The sequence below is a fragment of the Kwoniella newhampshirensis genome, chromosome 2 (assembly GCF_039105145.1).
Source record: "Kwoniella newhampshirensis strain CBS 13917 chromosome 2, whole genome shotgun sequence".
In the NCBI taxonomy this organism is placed as follows: Eukaryota; Fungi; Basidiomycota; class Tremellomycetes; order Tremellales; family Cryptococcaceae; genus Kwoniella; species Kwoniella newhampshirensis.
This window is the reverse complement of record NC_089956.1, coordinates 1100377-1116065: the sequence shown is the minus strand read 5'-3', so window position 1 is coordinate 1116065 and position 15689 is coordinate 1100377. Positions and strand designations below refer to the sequence as shown.

Genomic DNA, 15689 nt, shown 5'->3' with positions numbered 1-15689 from the left:
GATACGTTGTTGTTGCCCCACGTGTTGTGGCACGGGTGTTTGGATTTTCAGAAGATCGTACCACTCCTCCCCCATCTGACCCACTCGACCTCCACAGAGAAAGACGAACCGAAAATATCAATCAATCATCGTGCAATCACATATCACGTATCGTATGATCTCTTCCCACTCCGATCCAATCCGATTCAGTCCCTCCTCTCAGTAACCAATCACCTTCCCATCCCCCCGCCTCCTGCTCAGTCACTCTCTTCTGCGCTCGACTATACATTCTCCTCTTTGGTCACTCTTATTCCTCCCCCTCACTAGTCCTTCCTTTCGCGTCTTAGAGCGTAATCACCCTCAAAACAACATGTCTGCAGTTGCCATGGACTTTGTCTCGAAATATGCTCCTGGCATAGCCGAGCACCTCGTCATTCAGAATGCCACAGAAACACAAAACACCTTGTATCCAGGTGTCGACCTGAACAGTCTTAGCTGGATCGAGAAGACTTGGGCAGAATACTACATCGCGGTCGGGAACCCAATTATTGCCACTGGAATGATGAGTTTCTTGCTACACGAAGTGAGCGCGCTTTCCCCCACTTTAACGACTTTAACGCCCTTTGACACCCTGCTCACGCTTAGTCTTCGCAGATCGTCTATTTTGGCCGAGCTATACCATGGCTTATTATCGATGCTCTCCCATATTTCCAAAAATGGAAGATCCAGCCCGTAAGCTCCCTGTTGCAACCAAGTCTCCAAGTCATGCTGACATGTTTGCCACTAGAACAAACACGTATCTCGAGCGCAAATATGGAAATGCACCAAGGTCGTCCTCCTCACTCATTTCACCTGCGAAGCTCCTCTCATTCTCGCTTTCCACCCGATATGCTGCTACTTTGGCATGAAGACGTTTGAAGTTCCTTTCACCTCTCTCGCCGTCATGGCCGCTCAGATTGCCTTCTTCTTCGTCTTTGAGGATACTTTCCACTATTGGGCTCACAGAGGCCTCCACTACGGTCCTTTCTACAAGCACATCCACAAGCTTCATCACGAGTTCTCTGCGCCTATCGGTCTGGTGAGTCTCATTTGCTCAGAAGTAGATTCATGACAAATGCTGACACAGTAACCTGGCAGGCTGCTGAATACGCTCATCCTCTAGAAGTCCTCATCCTCGCCCAAGGCACTATCACTGGACCTTTCATCTACTGTCTTTTCCGGGGCGATCTTCACATCTTCACTGTCTACGTCTGGATTACACTTCGACTTTGGCAAGCCGTCGACGCTCACTCCGGATACGACTTTCCCTGGTCTCTTCGAACTTTCATTCCTTTCTGGGCGGGTGCCGATCACCACGACTTCCACCACGCGTCCTTCACCTCCTGTTTCTCCACGAGTTTCAGATGGTGGGATTACTCTCTCGGTACCGATGTTAAGGTGAGCTTCTCCCTTCCAACAAGTGTTGATATCAGCTAACTTGGATGGGTCTGCAGTACCACGCCTATAAGGACCGAGTTGCCGCTGCTAAGAAGTCTGAGCGAGCTGCCGTTGAAAAACGTCTTTTCGAGGAAGTCGAGAAGGAGGGCATCAAGGCCGAGCGCATCGCCGGGATGGGTGGTGGCAAGGCCGGTCAAGAGGGTCACTCGAAGGGGAAGATCGAGTAGAGTCGGGGCGTTGAGTACAAAGTAACGCCAAAAATATAGAGAAAGATGAGCGAGCATGCTCGGTGTAGAGCAATAGCTGCCGTGCGCCATGAAACGCGTAGTGGGCCTGGGAAGAGATCGAACATATATACCAACCATTCATACCCCATGTGAAGGCATCGACCTGTCTCTTGTGTTCGCCAAGCGATTGTTGAAATATCACAGACCTGCAAGACTGGGTACTGTACGCGCCCAAGTCATGTCTCGTCGGACATGCTCATCACTCCATTTCGTGCCCTCTATTTAAGGACAGCGACTCGAGCCATACAAGACATTAATGTCGACTGAAGCGGCTGGCCTTTACGAGAGTTCGGACTCGACCACCACCATGACTTCACCTAGAAGGAAGACGCCGCCTCGTAGAGTTACATTCCACCTGTTGAGCCCCCGCCATAACACAGGTGGTAAAGGCAGCACCGCACTGACTTTTACAACAGGGACACCCCAATTGTCACTTTGCACGAATCCGCAGTCAACAACGCCAAGCCTTGACCTGTCTATTCATGTGTGCACATCACATTCTCCTTGTTCTGAAGGTATTATCTACCCAGGCAAGGCAATATGCATCGCCACCGACTAAATGTCCCGTCTGCGATCTAACGGTGACTGGTATGGTATGGTATGGGATTATGATATGACGCTCTGTATCTATCTATCCGTGGTTTATTGTTGGATTGGGCAAAAAAGCCAAGAAAGAAGATCGCCGTCATTGAGGGTGTGCCTGGATTCGAGGGGTTGGATTGGGTGACATGATGTAATTGTGAGGTGCTTTTCTGCCATGACAAGCGACTCCACATCGCCACTACTCCCACGGCGTATTCACTAGTACGTACACTGCATTCCAAGGGGGGACAGTGGAAACAGGCATAAACTCCGTTTGGGTATATAACCACGGGTAGTATCCATACCGAGTGTTTCTTTCTTCCCACACAACTCGACACACTTACCCACACCACTCAATTCACACAATCATAATGGCTGAGAACACTGCCCCTATCGCTTCCACCGACGCTCAGGCTGCTCCCGCTGGTGCCGGTCAGCAAGACGCTCTCGGTGAGTTCAGCTTTTGTATCCATCGTCAAGAGTCATTGTCACCGCATCGGGGTTCGGTCCATCGCGACTGCCCTCGTGTATGATGGGTCGCCACCGCATGTTCGACGTTGAAACCCTACACACGAATGATAGTTGGCGGACGCTGATCATGGACGTTGTGTCTAGACAAGGGCGTCGATGGTCTTCTCAAGAAGTCCGGTCACGGTCAGAACGCCTCTACCACCGAGAAGATCTCTGACGGCGTGAGATCCGCTTTCAAAAAGGTGATTACCGTTGTTCCGACTTAAATTCCCCTCCCCCCCATTTCGCGCGTTTGCGTTCCACTTCCCATATATATATTATATATATGTTCGACCTTGTCCTTGAAATGGGTCCAAGCTTATCTTATTACTCCTCAACGCACACCTTTCCTAATGCACACCACCGCCTCCACCCTACCGCATACCGACCCAAACCCACACTAACACCAACACCCACCGGCTGCGGTCCCATTCTTCCAAACTAATCAACGCATATTTCTGGTCCACATTCGACTACGCCGCCCCGCTATCCACCACTCTCGGCAAACCACCCGGATCGGCCCATGTCGACTCTGATGGTAAACCTATACCGCAACCTGATCGTCCTACTGCTCCTGGATATGGGTATCATGGTTGAACATGAATAGGTCTCTGGAAAGGATGTTCCTATTGCCGACAAGCAGTAGAGGTAGTTTTACTTTGTACAGCTCTTTAGGAGTTTCGGAAGAGGATGCAAAGATGTGAGAAGTCATCGTATGAGTTAAATTTAATCGACAATTTGAAGTCAGCCACATTGCTGGCAGGTTGCTTCCTTTTTGAGGTACACAGCCACCGCCCCGGATGACTGCGGTGTGAGAAGGCTACTAGATCACTCGCCAGTACAATCCCGATGATGCATATGCTTGCTGTCTGATGCTACACGACCGCTCCCTGCGTCACCACCGGTCCCACACGAGGCTGCTGGACCTCCTTCGGCATCTTTACTCTACTGGCGCTCCCCATCAACTGCTCAATCTCATTTTTGTTGAAATAATGTGGGGCAACTGCGATCCAAACCGAATCAGCGATAGACACTCATCTCATCGTGCGTAGAGTGCTACGCTACTCACGCTCTGCCAGCCATGATCCTTCGATCGGCATACATTGACGCATGTATTCCTTCGACGTGAGCACAAGCTCGTAGTACAGGATGAATCGTGGAGGCGGTTGCATGCCAATAAGGCAAGATGAGGGATGGACGAATACGGAATGGTTGTTCTTTGTCGTTCGGTAACCACCACCTTTGTCGATTCGAGCCTGTCAGGTGAAAATCACATCAGCATTGCTCAGGAGTTAACAGTATGATCCACCCACGGTGTTATAGAAGTATCCCGCTGTCATCGCCTTTTGCACAGGAATGATCTCATTTGGCGTACTCTCGATTACCACCTCAACCCTATCACAGAGCTGCGCCAGCTGATCCCTGATATCTCGTACTCTGCCTAAACTCTTGAACTGTATGAAATTCTCGAGACACCACTGTTGCGAGTAGTTACTATCTACCCATTGTTCGAAGATATTCAGCAAGGTGAAATGGTCACCACCTTGCTTGATGAAGTTCTTGTGGGCCTTGTCCGCATGGACACGCTTGTCCTTAGGTCGGTATAGTAGAGATCCAGACTCTTGTAACATCGAGATGATAGTGAGGACCTAGCGAGAAATGTCAACATTGAATCGCCATACGATATCATTCCGCTTACCTCATGAGTACACTTGAAGTTCTCGCTGTTGATGATCGCCTTCGATAACATAGGATCGACCGGGAATTCCGCCATTCTTCGGCCTAGCCTGGTCAATTCGCCTTTGTGATTGAGAGCACCAAGAGCGTAGAGTAATTCGAAAGACCGAATGATGGTCTCCGCAGGCGGTTTGTCCAAGAAATCGAAATTAAGTACGTCGTTTATACCCAAGGATTTGAGCATGAGCACAACCATCCCAAGGTTGGTTCTCTGGATCTCTGGAATGGTGTCTTGTAACAGCTCGTTCTTGAACGCCCACTTGGTGTACAAGCGGAAAGCCTTGCCGGGACCAACTCGACCGGCTCGACCGGCACGCTGTTGGGCGGAGGCTCTCGAGATAGGTTCAACAACCAGCGATGACATGCCGGTTTTCGGGTTGTAATTGTTTTGCTTGACGAAACCTGGATCGATGACATAGACTACACCGTCGATTGTGATGGATGTCTCCGCAATATTCGTTGCCAGTACGACCTGATTAATCATCAGTTAGAGACTACATCGTAGCGAACACTTTCGACTCACCTTCCTCGCGCCTTCCGGCGTCGGCTCGAAGATTTTGCTCTGCATCTCGCTCGGCAAGTTTGCGTAAATGGGAGCTATGATCAACTCTGGCACTTTGTCACCCAAGGCATACATCGTTTCCTTCAGATTCTCTTCCGCCGCTTCGATTTCGTCTTGACCGGTGAGGAAAAGAAGGATGTCGCCTTTCGGTTGAGTCGTATGGATCTGCAAAATTGTTGTGACCGCCGCATGCATATAATTAGCCTCGGGTTGTTGGGTGTAGAACATGTCAACGGGAAATCGACGACCGGGGACTGCACGATGTCAGCTACATGGTCATGTTTAATAGGGAGGACATACACTTACCGTCAAAAATAGGTGCTTGATCGAAGAAGTCGGCAAACTTTTGAGCGTTTAACGTAGCACTGGAAATCAACAATCGCAGTTCCGGACGGAAACGAGCAATGTCCTATATGACCAGTCAGCATGGCTCAGAACTACTAACGACTAAACTCACCTTGACCAGTCCAAAAAGAATATCGGTACTCAGAGTTCTCTCGTGCGCTTCATCGATGACAATTGCAGAGTAGGTTGATAATTCCGGATCCGTCAAGAATTCTCTCAGCAGCATTCCGTCAGTCATGTACTTAAGCGCCGTTTTGTCGCTCGTCATGTCCTCGAATCGGATGGAATACCCGACTTCCTGCCCCAGTCTTACACCCATCTCTTCGGCTACACGAGCAGCGACCGACATGGCAGCGACACGACGAGGTTGTGTACAGCCAACTTTCATGCCGTTCCTGCAGTAACCCGCTTCGTGCAGATATTGCGGCAGTTGAGTTGTTTTGCCTGATCCCGTTTCAGCGACGACGACCAATACTTGATGTTCGGCAATCGCCTCCAGCAGCTCGTCACGGAATTCGAAAATAGGTAAAGAGTCTCTGACCTCCTGGATACTTTGAGCTACGCGCGGAGTCAGTAATAGTCCCGATGTGTAACTGATCAGTTCACCTTTTTTCTCCAACGCATCCACCTGGTCCAATAACGCTTGAGCCTCCGCAGTCAAGGTTCCATCCAGCTTTCCTTCTTTCATGAACTTGATCTCCTGATCTTCGTCGAAAACATAATCGTAATCCTCCACTATCACCTCCTTGTCCAACGCTCCAGTCTTCAAGCTCGACTTGTCCGTTTGACTTGCTTCCCATTGGTCTACATCTGTAATGAATTGCCCATCGACGGGTTTTGCTTCCTCATATCGGGAATACAGCGCATTCTTTTTCTTCTTCTGATCGATTCGTCCCTGTTCCGTTATATAGTCGTCAGGCAGCATGTACCCGTCCGTTCCGTCGTCAATCCGTTGTCGAGCCTCCATGATCTTGATAAGCTCCTTTTTCCGGTCGAATTCTTCTTGTTCCCTCCTCGACATCTTTTGATTTCGGAAAAGGATTTTCTCATCCTCAATCTCCATTTTGAGGAGATCCAATCGCTGCAATTCCCGTTTCGTGAGGTACTCTTGTCGAGAATGTAATCTCAGATCCTCCATTACAGCTTTTCTTGCCTCTGGATCATCTGCTAGAGCGGCTCGTTGTGCTGCCTCAAGTCCACCCTTGGATTTGGTGGATCGATCCGTGACGAGCTTCTTCGTCCTATCCTTATCCTTCTCCTTCATTCTTTCCGCAAACTCGTCCCTCGCTCTTAGATCTTCCTCTCGTTCTCTTTCCAACCTTTCCTCCTCTGTCTCCTCAAGTGGCGGTTGCCCCGGATCGTCTCCATTCTCGTCTCTGGCCGGAGACAACATTCTCAAGCGTTTCGCCTCCTTCTCCTTCTCTTCCTCGTCAGATTCCCAGTTCCCATCCGTGTCTCTCTTCCTCGCAGACCTTCCCAGCTTCACAGCTCCAGCTCCATCCTTATCTTTGTCTTCTCTGTCCCTCTCCTTGTCCTTGCCCTTTGACTTTGGCTTCTTCTCCCTCTTTCCCGAACTACTCGATTCTGCCTCGTCAAGCAACAGCGCGAACCGTTGAGTGGACGCTGACTTCTCGGCTTTCGGCACTTTCACTTTCGTCTTGCGGGGAACCAAGGCGTGAACCTGAGCGGCGAAGCTCTGAATACTAGGAGATTCAGAAAGTCCAATAGCCAACAACGAGTGGTAGAGGTCCCCGGGTGTTCTGGATGAGGTCGCTAGTTTATCAAGGTGCAGTCAATGAAGAGCTCTAGAAGAAAAGTAGCAGACTTACCTAAGGACTGGACGTAGTCGACCGTTGCATTGTCGGCAGAACCGAAGATCTGCGAAAGGTCATTAGCATACCATAGGAGGGACTGAGACTCTGAAGACCTACTTGGACGACATTATCGCTGATATACGTTTTGAGGTCCATGCTGATCTTCCAATATGACTCAAAGTGGTCGAGAACCGGCCAAATCCTCTGTCGAACAGCAAGATTCGAAGACTGAGGAGGAGGCAAAAGATACAGAGCGCGACAGATAGACTGAGAGAGGTTCGGTATGTTGGGAGTAGCTGGGTGAGCGGCAAATAAGGGGGGTCGCGATCGTGATGTGGCATTTATTTCGGGGTGTCGATAGTGCAAGGTCGTCCATGGCGTTTGCTGCTGCTCACCTTCTTTCAACATCGCTCTTTCCTCACGATCCTTGATTCAGACACCTCCTCACCTATATCCAAACAAAAAGGCCTCGGCATGTTCTTCTGTGCTAGTGAGCTGAAACAGATCTTATGCGCTGGAGCTAGCTGACGCGTCTTGTATCTCTGCAGTCTCGGGCTCTCCTCCTACCGCCCCAGTCGTCTCCAAGACTTCGGGGACTGTTTATGAAAAAGCTCTCATTGAGCGGTATATCGGTGAGTAATACATTCGCCTTGCACAGAGTTACATACGACCTTTGCCTGACGACGGGTCTTTCAGAGGAGAATGGAACCGACCCCATCTCCGGCGAGCCTTTGACCAAGGAGGATCTCGTAGACGTGAAAGCTAGTACGTTACACTGTCTTTATGTTGTCTGGCACATACTGACTGTCTGATTATAGAACCCTCCACGATCCCTCCTCGACCTGCCAACCAAACGTCGATCCCTGCTCTCCTCACCGCTCTGCAAAGCGAGTACGATGCGATCATGCTTGAATCATTGGAAATCAAAAAGGCGTTCCAGAGTTCTCGGTGGGTATCTACTCTTGATGCGAGTCTTAGTGTCTGTACTCACAAACCAATTGCTTTCATAGACAAGAGCTGGCCAACGCTCTGTATCGAGAGGATGCGGCTACCAGGGTCATTGCTAGACTGATGAAGGAGCGAGACGAGGCCAGACAGTGAGTACATTTCACCTAGGCGTTGATCATGCCGTTGACAATCCACAGAGCTCTCTCGTCCATTCAGTCTACCATTGGGTTCCAACCTCCTGCCGCCACTGAGGCACCTGCTGAGGACGTTGAGATGGCTCCTGAGGGTGCTCTTCCCGCAGAGGTCGAGGCGCAGATCATGGAGACCAACCAAGCGTAAGCTTTTCAACAACTTCTCAACGAGGCTATACTGACGCGGCGCAGACTGTCATCCGGACGAAGAAAGAGAAAGCCCGCACCCGGCTACACCAAGGCCGACGATGTGAAGGCGTTTGTGCAAACTTCTCACGTCCCTTCGCTACACGCCACTAAACCTGCTGGTATCGCCGCTCTCGATCTCGCCAAAGACGGTAATGTCGTTGTCACCGGCGGTGCAGACAAGGCTGTCCAGATCTTCGACCTAGAATCTAGCAAGGTTCTTGGAACTCTCAAGGGTCACACCAAAGCTGTCACCCACGTCGCATTCCGTGAGCAAGAGGGAGAGCCCAGGTTCGCTATCAGTGCTAGTGCGGACAAGACTGTGAGACTTTGGGGTGAGGATGGAGGCAAGTGGAGCGCGAAGGGAACATTGTCTGGTCACAAGGGAGAGATCAGTGGTTTGGCTGTTCACCCTTCCGGTGCATACGTCGCTGCCGGCTCGAACGACTCTACATGGAGCTTGTACGATATCGCCGAAGCCAAGGAGGTCGTCAAGTATGCCGCTATTCCCGGTGTTGATGGTTCCTTCTCTTACACATCGTTCGCGGTCCACCCTGATGGTGTGCTCCATGGTGGGGGTACCAAGGACGGTGCGGTTCGAGTTTGGGATGCTCGACAATCTACATCTCTCGCCGCGACTCTCTCATCTCACTCTTCCGACGTCACCACTCTCAGTTTCTCCGAGAATGGCTACTACCTTGCTACCGCATCATCTGCGGAACCTACTGTCAAGATCTTCGACTTGCGAAAACTTGATATTCTCTCCTCCTGGACCCTTCCTTCCGAGAACACCATATCCGAGGTCAAGTTCGATCCGTCAGCGCAATTCTTGTCGGTGGTCGGTACCGACCTCCGGGTGTACGCGAACAAGACTTGGGATGAGTTGCTCAAGTTCGAGGAGAACGCCGGTGTTTTGACTGGTGCAAGATTTGGGAAGCTCGGATCACAAATCGTGCTGAGTGGCATGGATAGGACGCTGAGGGTGTTGGGAGCGAAGGCTGAGTAGATTTAGGGGGTTTCAAATAGAACAATCTGAATAGTATGAGTGGAGAGAATGTCAAAAATATAGCCATGGTGATTTTGGAATCGGTCCGGACGAGTGAACCGGTCAACGTCATCAAAACATGAATCCAAGGCTTCGTATCATGTTTGAAGTTATCTCTCATCCCTCCGTCCGTTCATCATCGTGATATTGCTGTCGCATCTGAGTCGGGGACCTGCTTGACAGTCCATTCCCACCGGCAATATGTTTGCCAATCTTACATACGAAGGTAGGTGGGAGGTTCCTTTGCATCATGCTTTTAACTGACGAAAAGCGTCCTTCTTTAGATAAGGTCGGTCATTCTGTCTCCCTTCCTACCTGTGTCCTCGTTTTGTCCAAAGCCTAATGCCATCCTGCTGTAGGAAGCCTTTTTCTCCCTTTTGGATGAATACTTTACATCCCGACCTCAGAATCGACCTTCCACATCCACCAACCCCAGTCCGGTATCGTCGACCGTAGTCTCCTCATCTACTACAACACGTTCCCTCCCACCACCTAATCGATCTCCTGCGCCTCCTCTCTCTCCGCCGCCATCAGCCGGATTCGGCGGCGGTGGAGGCGGTGGGGATCAAGACTTGGCACAACGGTTCATCTCGCAGAGTATCCGACTAGGAACAGCAGGGACGAAAGCTGGCGTGGGCGCTGTGTCCAAGAACAAGGATGCAATGGATTTGCTTGGCAAGGTCGGAGCTGCGGGGATGATGAGGGGAGCGAATAGTCGGTTGAACTCTGGTTCGGGAACCAATGATCAGAATGCGAGTATAACAGAGATTGATGATAATCAAGGAGGAGGCGGGGGAGGGAGGGGACCACCTCCGCCTGTTCAGAAGAAGAAACATGGCGTAGCCGGTTTGGTCTCGGGAAAGGTATGCTTCCTCGCTTCTCACTTTGGCCTATAGTGATCAGGACTGATAAAGCGTGTATATCCGTCGGTAACAGTCGTTCGGCCACGTCGACACGTCAAGTAAGATGAGCGCTTTCACGAGCATGTGGAAGGACCCTCAAAAAGGTATGTCTTTTATGATCGAGCTCTGTCCCTTTTCAAAGGCTTGAAACTGACCTGGACGATCCACCATCTGACAGTCCAAACACCCGTCGTCGAACATCATCAAGGTGCCGTCCTATCACATACGCCCGTAGCCCTTCCTCCTCCTAGTCGACGGAATACATCCCAGCACTCCTCTCCAGCAGAGACGGATGGTCAAGCCCAAGCATTGTACGACTATTCTGGAGCGGTAAGTCTAGTCCCCAGGAGATCGGACACCCTACTAGTTACTGATGTTCGACTCCACGTAGGACGCTGGCGATCTCTCAGTGCAAGCGAACCAGATTGTCAATGTGATCGAACAGACCTCGAACGACTGTGAGTGGATCAATTCCTCTCCGTGTATGATGTGGCAAAGACCGCTGTAAAGCGAAGGGAGCTAACACGCTGCACTGCACAGGGTGGACGTGCGAAGATGGAAATGGAACGAGGGGATTGGTACCAGCTACTTATTTGAAAGCGTTGTAATCTCTTGATTCTTTGTCATGCTAATCCGTCAGACACCTTTGAGCTCGCTGTCCACTCAGCATCAGCCAGAAACCGCAGCAGCATCTGACATCATTGCCGTCCTTGTCCCATCCCTCGCTTGGCGAAGGGTGTCGTACTCAAAGCTGGCAGCATGTAAGCGTTTCAAGTTTGAACTGAACAGCGATGCTCTTCGATAGGTATATTGACACAGGGACTGCGACGTCTCTGCCAGTACTGCCCTTTCGCTTTATCGAAGCTCAAGACTATCACAAAGGAAGTACTGGCCATTTGGATGGAAGCACGACAGGGATGAGAGTAGGGAGCCATAACGTTGTTCATCGTTCCATCCACCACTCAACACTCTCATTCTAGCAAAAGTACGCAGCATACCTCTCCTTCCCTCTGTCCCATTCGCGCACAAATATCAGCTCAATCTCGGTGACCATGTCATCAGTCCCCACTGCTTTGCGAGATCGGAAGGATCAGACGAAGACATCCTCGAGTTGCGAAGGAGACTCGACGGGTGCCTCCCACTGGACAGTTAGTCTCAGGCTTGATCTTTGTCTATTCCCGTTTGCTAATCAGAACACGCCGCACCTAGTCCTTACAACCGGACCAACAGGATTCAAAGCTTGACAGCCAATACTCACAGCTCCCCATCTCAAGACTGGATAAGACCGCCCAGAACACGTCCCTACCAGAAGGTCAGACAAATGTATCTCTAATGCATGCCCTGACCTGCCCCCCTCAAGCTCATGTGAGGCAACGCAGAGAGGACTTGTCGAAGTGGGATCCTGCAGTGTCCAGACCGCCCAATCCGGACCTCTCGACGATCAAAGCTCCCTTCCGGCGCACGCCCTACGATCCAGCAAGCTTCGCTGATAGAAGCGTGCTGAGCAAAACGAAAGGAACGGCGTCAACTTCTTCGCCGTCATTTTTCACAGATTCCGGTGGGACGGAAGCGTGATGAGTGTCCCTTGTGCGAAGGAAGCCTTTGTGAGAGTAGGTCTTACTGAATGATGTGGAGTGTTTCAACGTCAGCAGACGACCATGAGAGCCTATTATAGCAGACGTTGTTGATATTTCTGGTTCGATGCATGAATCGTGAACCGCTGACTGGTGAATAAGAACGAACGCCAGCATGATTTTGCGATGGACTCTGAAATACGTCTATCTTGAGCGCTTACTGATGCTATAGCCCTTCCAGTGCTTACTGAACCATGACCTTGTCCTTCCATTCTGAGACGTCATGGGCGAGAAGCCTTTGCATCCTATTGCCCGGTCAGAGAAGCCTTCCAATCTTTCCTGCTAGGACGACATCCTTTGATCTCGCGCTCCAACTCCTGACTCTACTGCTGGTCATCCATCCTCATGGAAGGCCTCAGCGCACTGGGTGGCGAATAGTCCTTGATCATGGAAATTATTTTCTGTCTTGACTACAACAATCTTTCCTATCCTTCTAGATATCGTTCCCACAAACCCTCCTGACAATCAAATCATGTGGTCTTCTCAACTTGATCCTACAGGATACCACTTCGAGCGCACAGACCGGTTGAGAGGATCGCGGGAGATTTCTGACCTCGAAGGATTCGCAGATGCCAGTCGAAAGTCACTGTCAGCCCATTCTGATCAGCCAGAAAACAGCTCACGCCCACTTTTCCATGCGATGAACAGTAACACGTCTCAATATGGCACATTTCCTGCTGCCTCGGCATCCTCTCGTTCTTCCCGTCAACCACCACCACATAAACCAATGATTGCCCATGCGGACAAAGCTGCTGAGTTAGAAAGCCCTGTCGATCCTGACTTGTTCTTGATGACACCCGCCGACGGGGATGATGCCAGTGTAGCACTCGCTAAGAAGGAGGAGGATTACTTTGTCTATGATGTCACGGGCCACGCAAGGAAGTCGTCTGACAAGGGTGACGTGAGTATCGTCAGTGCGGCCAAAAGTTCGAGCAAGGCCGATGGTGCTACTGAGGTCGACACTGTGAGCAGAGCAGACACTGCAAGTGGTTCCAATAGTAGTGTCAGCGAGGCCGATAGCTCGGTCCGTAAGGGGGACAGTGAGGCAAGCGAGTGCGAGAACTGGTGTGACCCAGATGGATGTGGGTCTTGTGTCTGCTGAATATCCTGGAAGTGCGGTCAAGGTCCTCACGGGTATAGGTGTGCATAGAAGTAGACAGGTTGCGATCAAAGCACATGAATTGAGGGAGATTACTACTGTGCAACCACGTCTTGATTGTGGTGTGGAAAGAGAGTTGATTGACATTTATGCTCCAAGTGAACGATTCAGCGAGACCTTTCACCTCTGCCTGCCTGCGTCGAGTACGGACGGATGATTTTCTACCCTTTTCCGTCCGTCGCGAGCAGAAAGTCTCCCGGCCGACTGCTCACCCAGAGCCTCCTTTCTATGGTGAAGGAGAGACGACCTTTCATTGACAGCAGTCCGCAACATCAAATTTCGCGTGACGACGAAGAAACAGGTCAAAGCAAACAAGCGTATGACGGCATTTCAGATTCCTCAATCTCCAAAATCTTCCCCCCCCATCGCCATTTCAGACTGATCTGAAGCAGCCCATAGCCCGCAAAAGAAAAAAAAAGTGAGGTCGCCCAGGTAGCCCTTTGAACATGTCCTCCGCTTATCTATCTCGAACTATCTCGTGTGAAAGCTCGGGATGTCAGATCATCGATCTATCCTGTTTGATGTCTCTTGATGTTGGTGCGGGATGGGTATATCCCGACTCGGAGGACCCAGATATGAGATGTAACGCAAGTCCCATGATCCCTGACCTCATGATGGAGATACGCTAACACAGCTAATCCCACAGCGGACGAAGCGACATCTCTGGAATCTCGCACAGCTCAACACTTATCCGACCTCGGCTCAAAATCAGTCGCGCATCGTCACCGACATACTCTACCAGCCAACGGGGACAGTGCTAACAGAAGTGACGACACTCCTCTCTGCACTGACATTCATCGTATGGTGCCCTGCCTTGGCGCTCGCAATCTCAGTGGCCGTACTTTGGATCGCACCCGGTAAGAAGATGGCAATGGGAGCGATGATGACGATCGTGGCAGTAGCAATCAGAGTGATAGCGGTGATGGCATTTTCTCTATTTCTGTATTGCTTGGCGGGGTGAGCAGTCTCTATGCAATCCACATGCCTGGTAGAGCAGCAAGAAAAGATGCATGGTCGATTGTCAGTCTTGAGGATACAGTAAGTTATATCTGCACTCCTGACGTGAGTGCCACATGACAGCTCCAGGTAGCAACAAGTCAGCTTGTGGCACTTCCTGCCAGTGCCAACACCCTGATCTTCTCCGAGGATCTTATCACTGCATTATGTGCGTTATCTGTCTGAGGCCTTTGACGATATGCAATCCTTTCCGCATTGAGGGAAGCAATCTCTTTGTGCACAGCTAACGGTATGTTTGACGAGATGATGGCGGTTGACCAACCTTTGTGCAGAAGGTGTCGCATGTTTGTACTCCTGAAGGGTGGTCTGCTCAAAGGGTGAACTTCATGATGACTCGGACATACAAGGCAGGTGAAGGTACAGCCACTAGGTTCTCCACATCATCCTATTGCTATTCCTTCTACCCCCCAATCTAACCCAGCCACAGTACCGTATAAACACTCTGAAAGCTACCGTTCACAGTACTGCGCCCATCCAGTGCTGTAAGCACTTGAGGTAGTTTCCCCTACTTGCCCCTCCTCTCAGGAGCGGTTTTTTACAGCATATCAATGGAGCGTTCTTCTGTTCCGCCACCCAGATCCTTTCTGAGACCTACTTTTCTGTAGAGGCATACGGTGTTGTCGATGTCGATCGTGCTGTAACTCATTGCAAACGAGGGGATGTCTCATCGAGACCAGAACAGGCGTCCTTTGACTTTTCAGGGGAAACAGTCCTTTTGCGCTCATACCTTACCCAGGTCGCTTTCAGGTTTACAGACCGAGGGTCAGTCTCAAGAATACATATATATTGTACAGTAGTGAGAGAGGTGACGACCATTTACGATTCCTTACTCATTCACTTCTTTCAATCAACTTTTTCTTCCCGTCCGTTCCCACCCACTAAATAACAAAACCTTTCGCCACCGTCGCACTACACAAATTGCTCTGCCACCCCGCTTCAGTTCATCCGCCCGCCCCCCAACGCTTTACCAATGTCATCAGCCAACCAATCTACCGATGGTAGGGCCTTGACGGATCTCGTATCTGGGGAACGGAGCATTTGGGGGAAAGTCACTTCTGGTTCTGGAGACAGTCACAAAGTGAGTGCGGTGAATGATCGCAACTATCGCAACTAAGTCACCCATTCCCCCCCTTCTCCTCCCTGATGCATGATCGATTAGTAACGTATTGACACACTAATCAACAGAACGAGAGCCTACCTCCTCTTCCACTCCGACCGGCATATCACCCGTCACGACCTTCCAATGACTTCGACTTCCTTGACCAACAGCGTCGTGGTCCGTATGAAGAGTATCAGCAGTCTGCCATGACCACTTCCAATCAGAGCACTTCCATACAAAGACATCCTTATCAAA

General features: G+C 50.6%; 6 protein-coding genes across 6 annotated transcripts; 5 read left to right on the top strand and 1 right to left on the bottom strand.

Annotated features, from left to right (window-relative positions):
- Nucleotides 1-349: 349 nt before the first annotated feature.
- IAR55_001115 (uncharacterized protein) lies at nt 350-1643 on the top strand (the record flags this gene model as incomplete). Its single annotated transcript, XM_066944244.1, has 5 exons — nt 350-562; nt 634-711; nt 767-1057; nt 1117-1416; nt 1473-1643. The coding sequence occupies 5 exons, from the start codon at nt 350-352 to the stop codon at nt 1641-1643; spliced, it is 1053 nt and encodes a 350-aa protein (XP_066805445.1).
- Nucleotides 1644-2656: 1013 nt separating this feature from the next.
- IAR55_001114 (uncharacterized protein) lies at nt 2657-3441 on the top strand (the record flags this gene model as incomplete). Its single annotated transcript, XM_066944243.1, has 3 exons — nt 2657-2735; nt 2901-2998; nt 3403-3441. The coding sequence occupies 3 exons, from the start codon at nt 2657-2659 to the stop codon at nt 3439-3441; spliced, it is 216 nt and encodes a 71-aa protein (XP_066805444.1).
- Nucleotides 3442-3670: 229 nt separating this feature from the next.
- On the bottom strand, nt 3671-7409 carry IAR55_001113 (uncharacterized protein; the record flags this gene model as incomplete). The annotated part of the gene is made up of 10 exons (XM_066944242.1): nt 3671-3798; nt 3865-4051; nt 4109-4444; nt 4495-5004; nt 5056-5348; nt 5401-5503; nt 5552-5997; nt 6046-7212; nt 7269-7317; nt 7371-7409. 10 exons carry the CDS (start codon nt 7407-7409, stop codon nt 3671-3673), a joined length of 3258 nt encoding a protein of 1085 aa, XP_066805443.1.
- Nucleotides 7410-7727: 318 nt separating this feature from the next.
- Nucleotides 7728-9584, top strand: IAR55_001112 (uncharacterized protein; the record flags this gene model as incomplete). The annotated part of the gene is made up of 7 exons (XM_066944241.1): nt 7728-7743; nt 7802-7885; nt 7950-8018; nt 8072-8201; nt 8264-8350; nt 8399-8536; nt 8585-9584. The coding sequence occupies 7 exons, from the start codon at nt 7728-7730 to the stop codon at nt 9582-9584; spliced, it is 1524 nt and encodes a 507-aa protein (XP_066805442.1).
- Nucleotides 9585-9824: 240 nt separating this feature from the next.
- On the top strand, nt 9825-11133 carry IAR55_001111 (uncharacterized protein; the record flags this gene model as incomplete). The annotated part of the gene is made up of 6 exons (XM_066944240.1): nt 9825-9849; nt 9987-10486; nt 10560-10629; nt 10704-10855; nt 10917-10983; nt 11066-11133. The coding sequence occupies 6 exons, from the start codon at nt 9825-9827 to the stop codon at nt 11131-11133; spliced, it is 882 nt and encodes a 293-aa protein (XP_066805441.1).
- Nucleotides 11134-12886: 1753 nt separating this feature from the next.
- On the top strand, nt 12887-13475 carry IAR55_001110 (uncharacterized protein; the record flags this gene model as incomplete). The annotated part of the gene is made up of 2 exons (XM_066944239.1): nt 12887-13123; nt 13236-13475. 2 exons carry the CDS (start codon nt 12887-12889, stop codon nt 13473-13475), a joined length of 477 nt encoding a protein of 158 aa, XP_066805440.1.
- Nucleotides 13476-15689: the final 2214 nt, after the last annotated feature.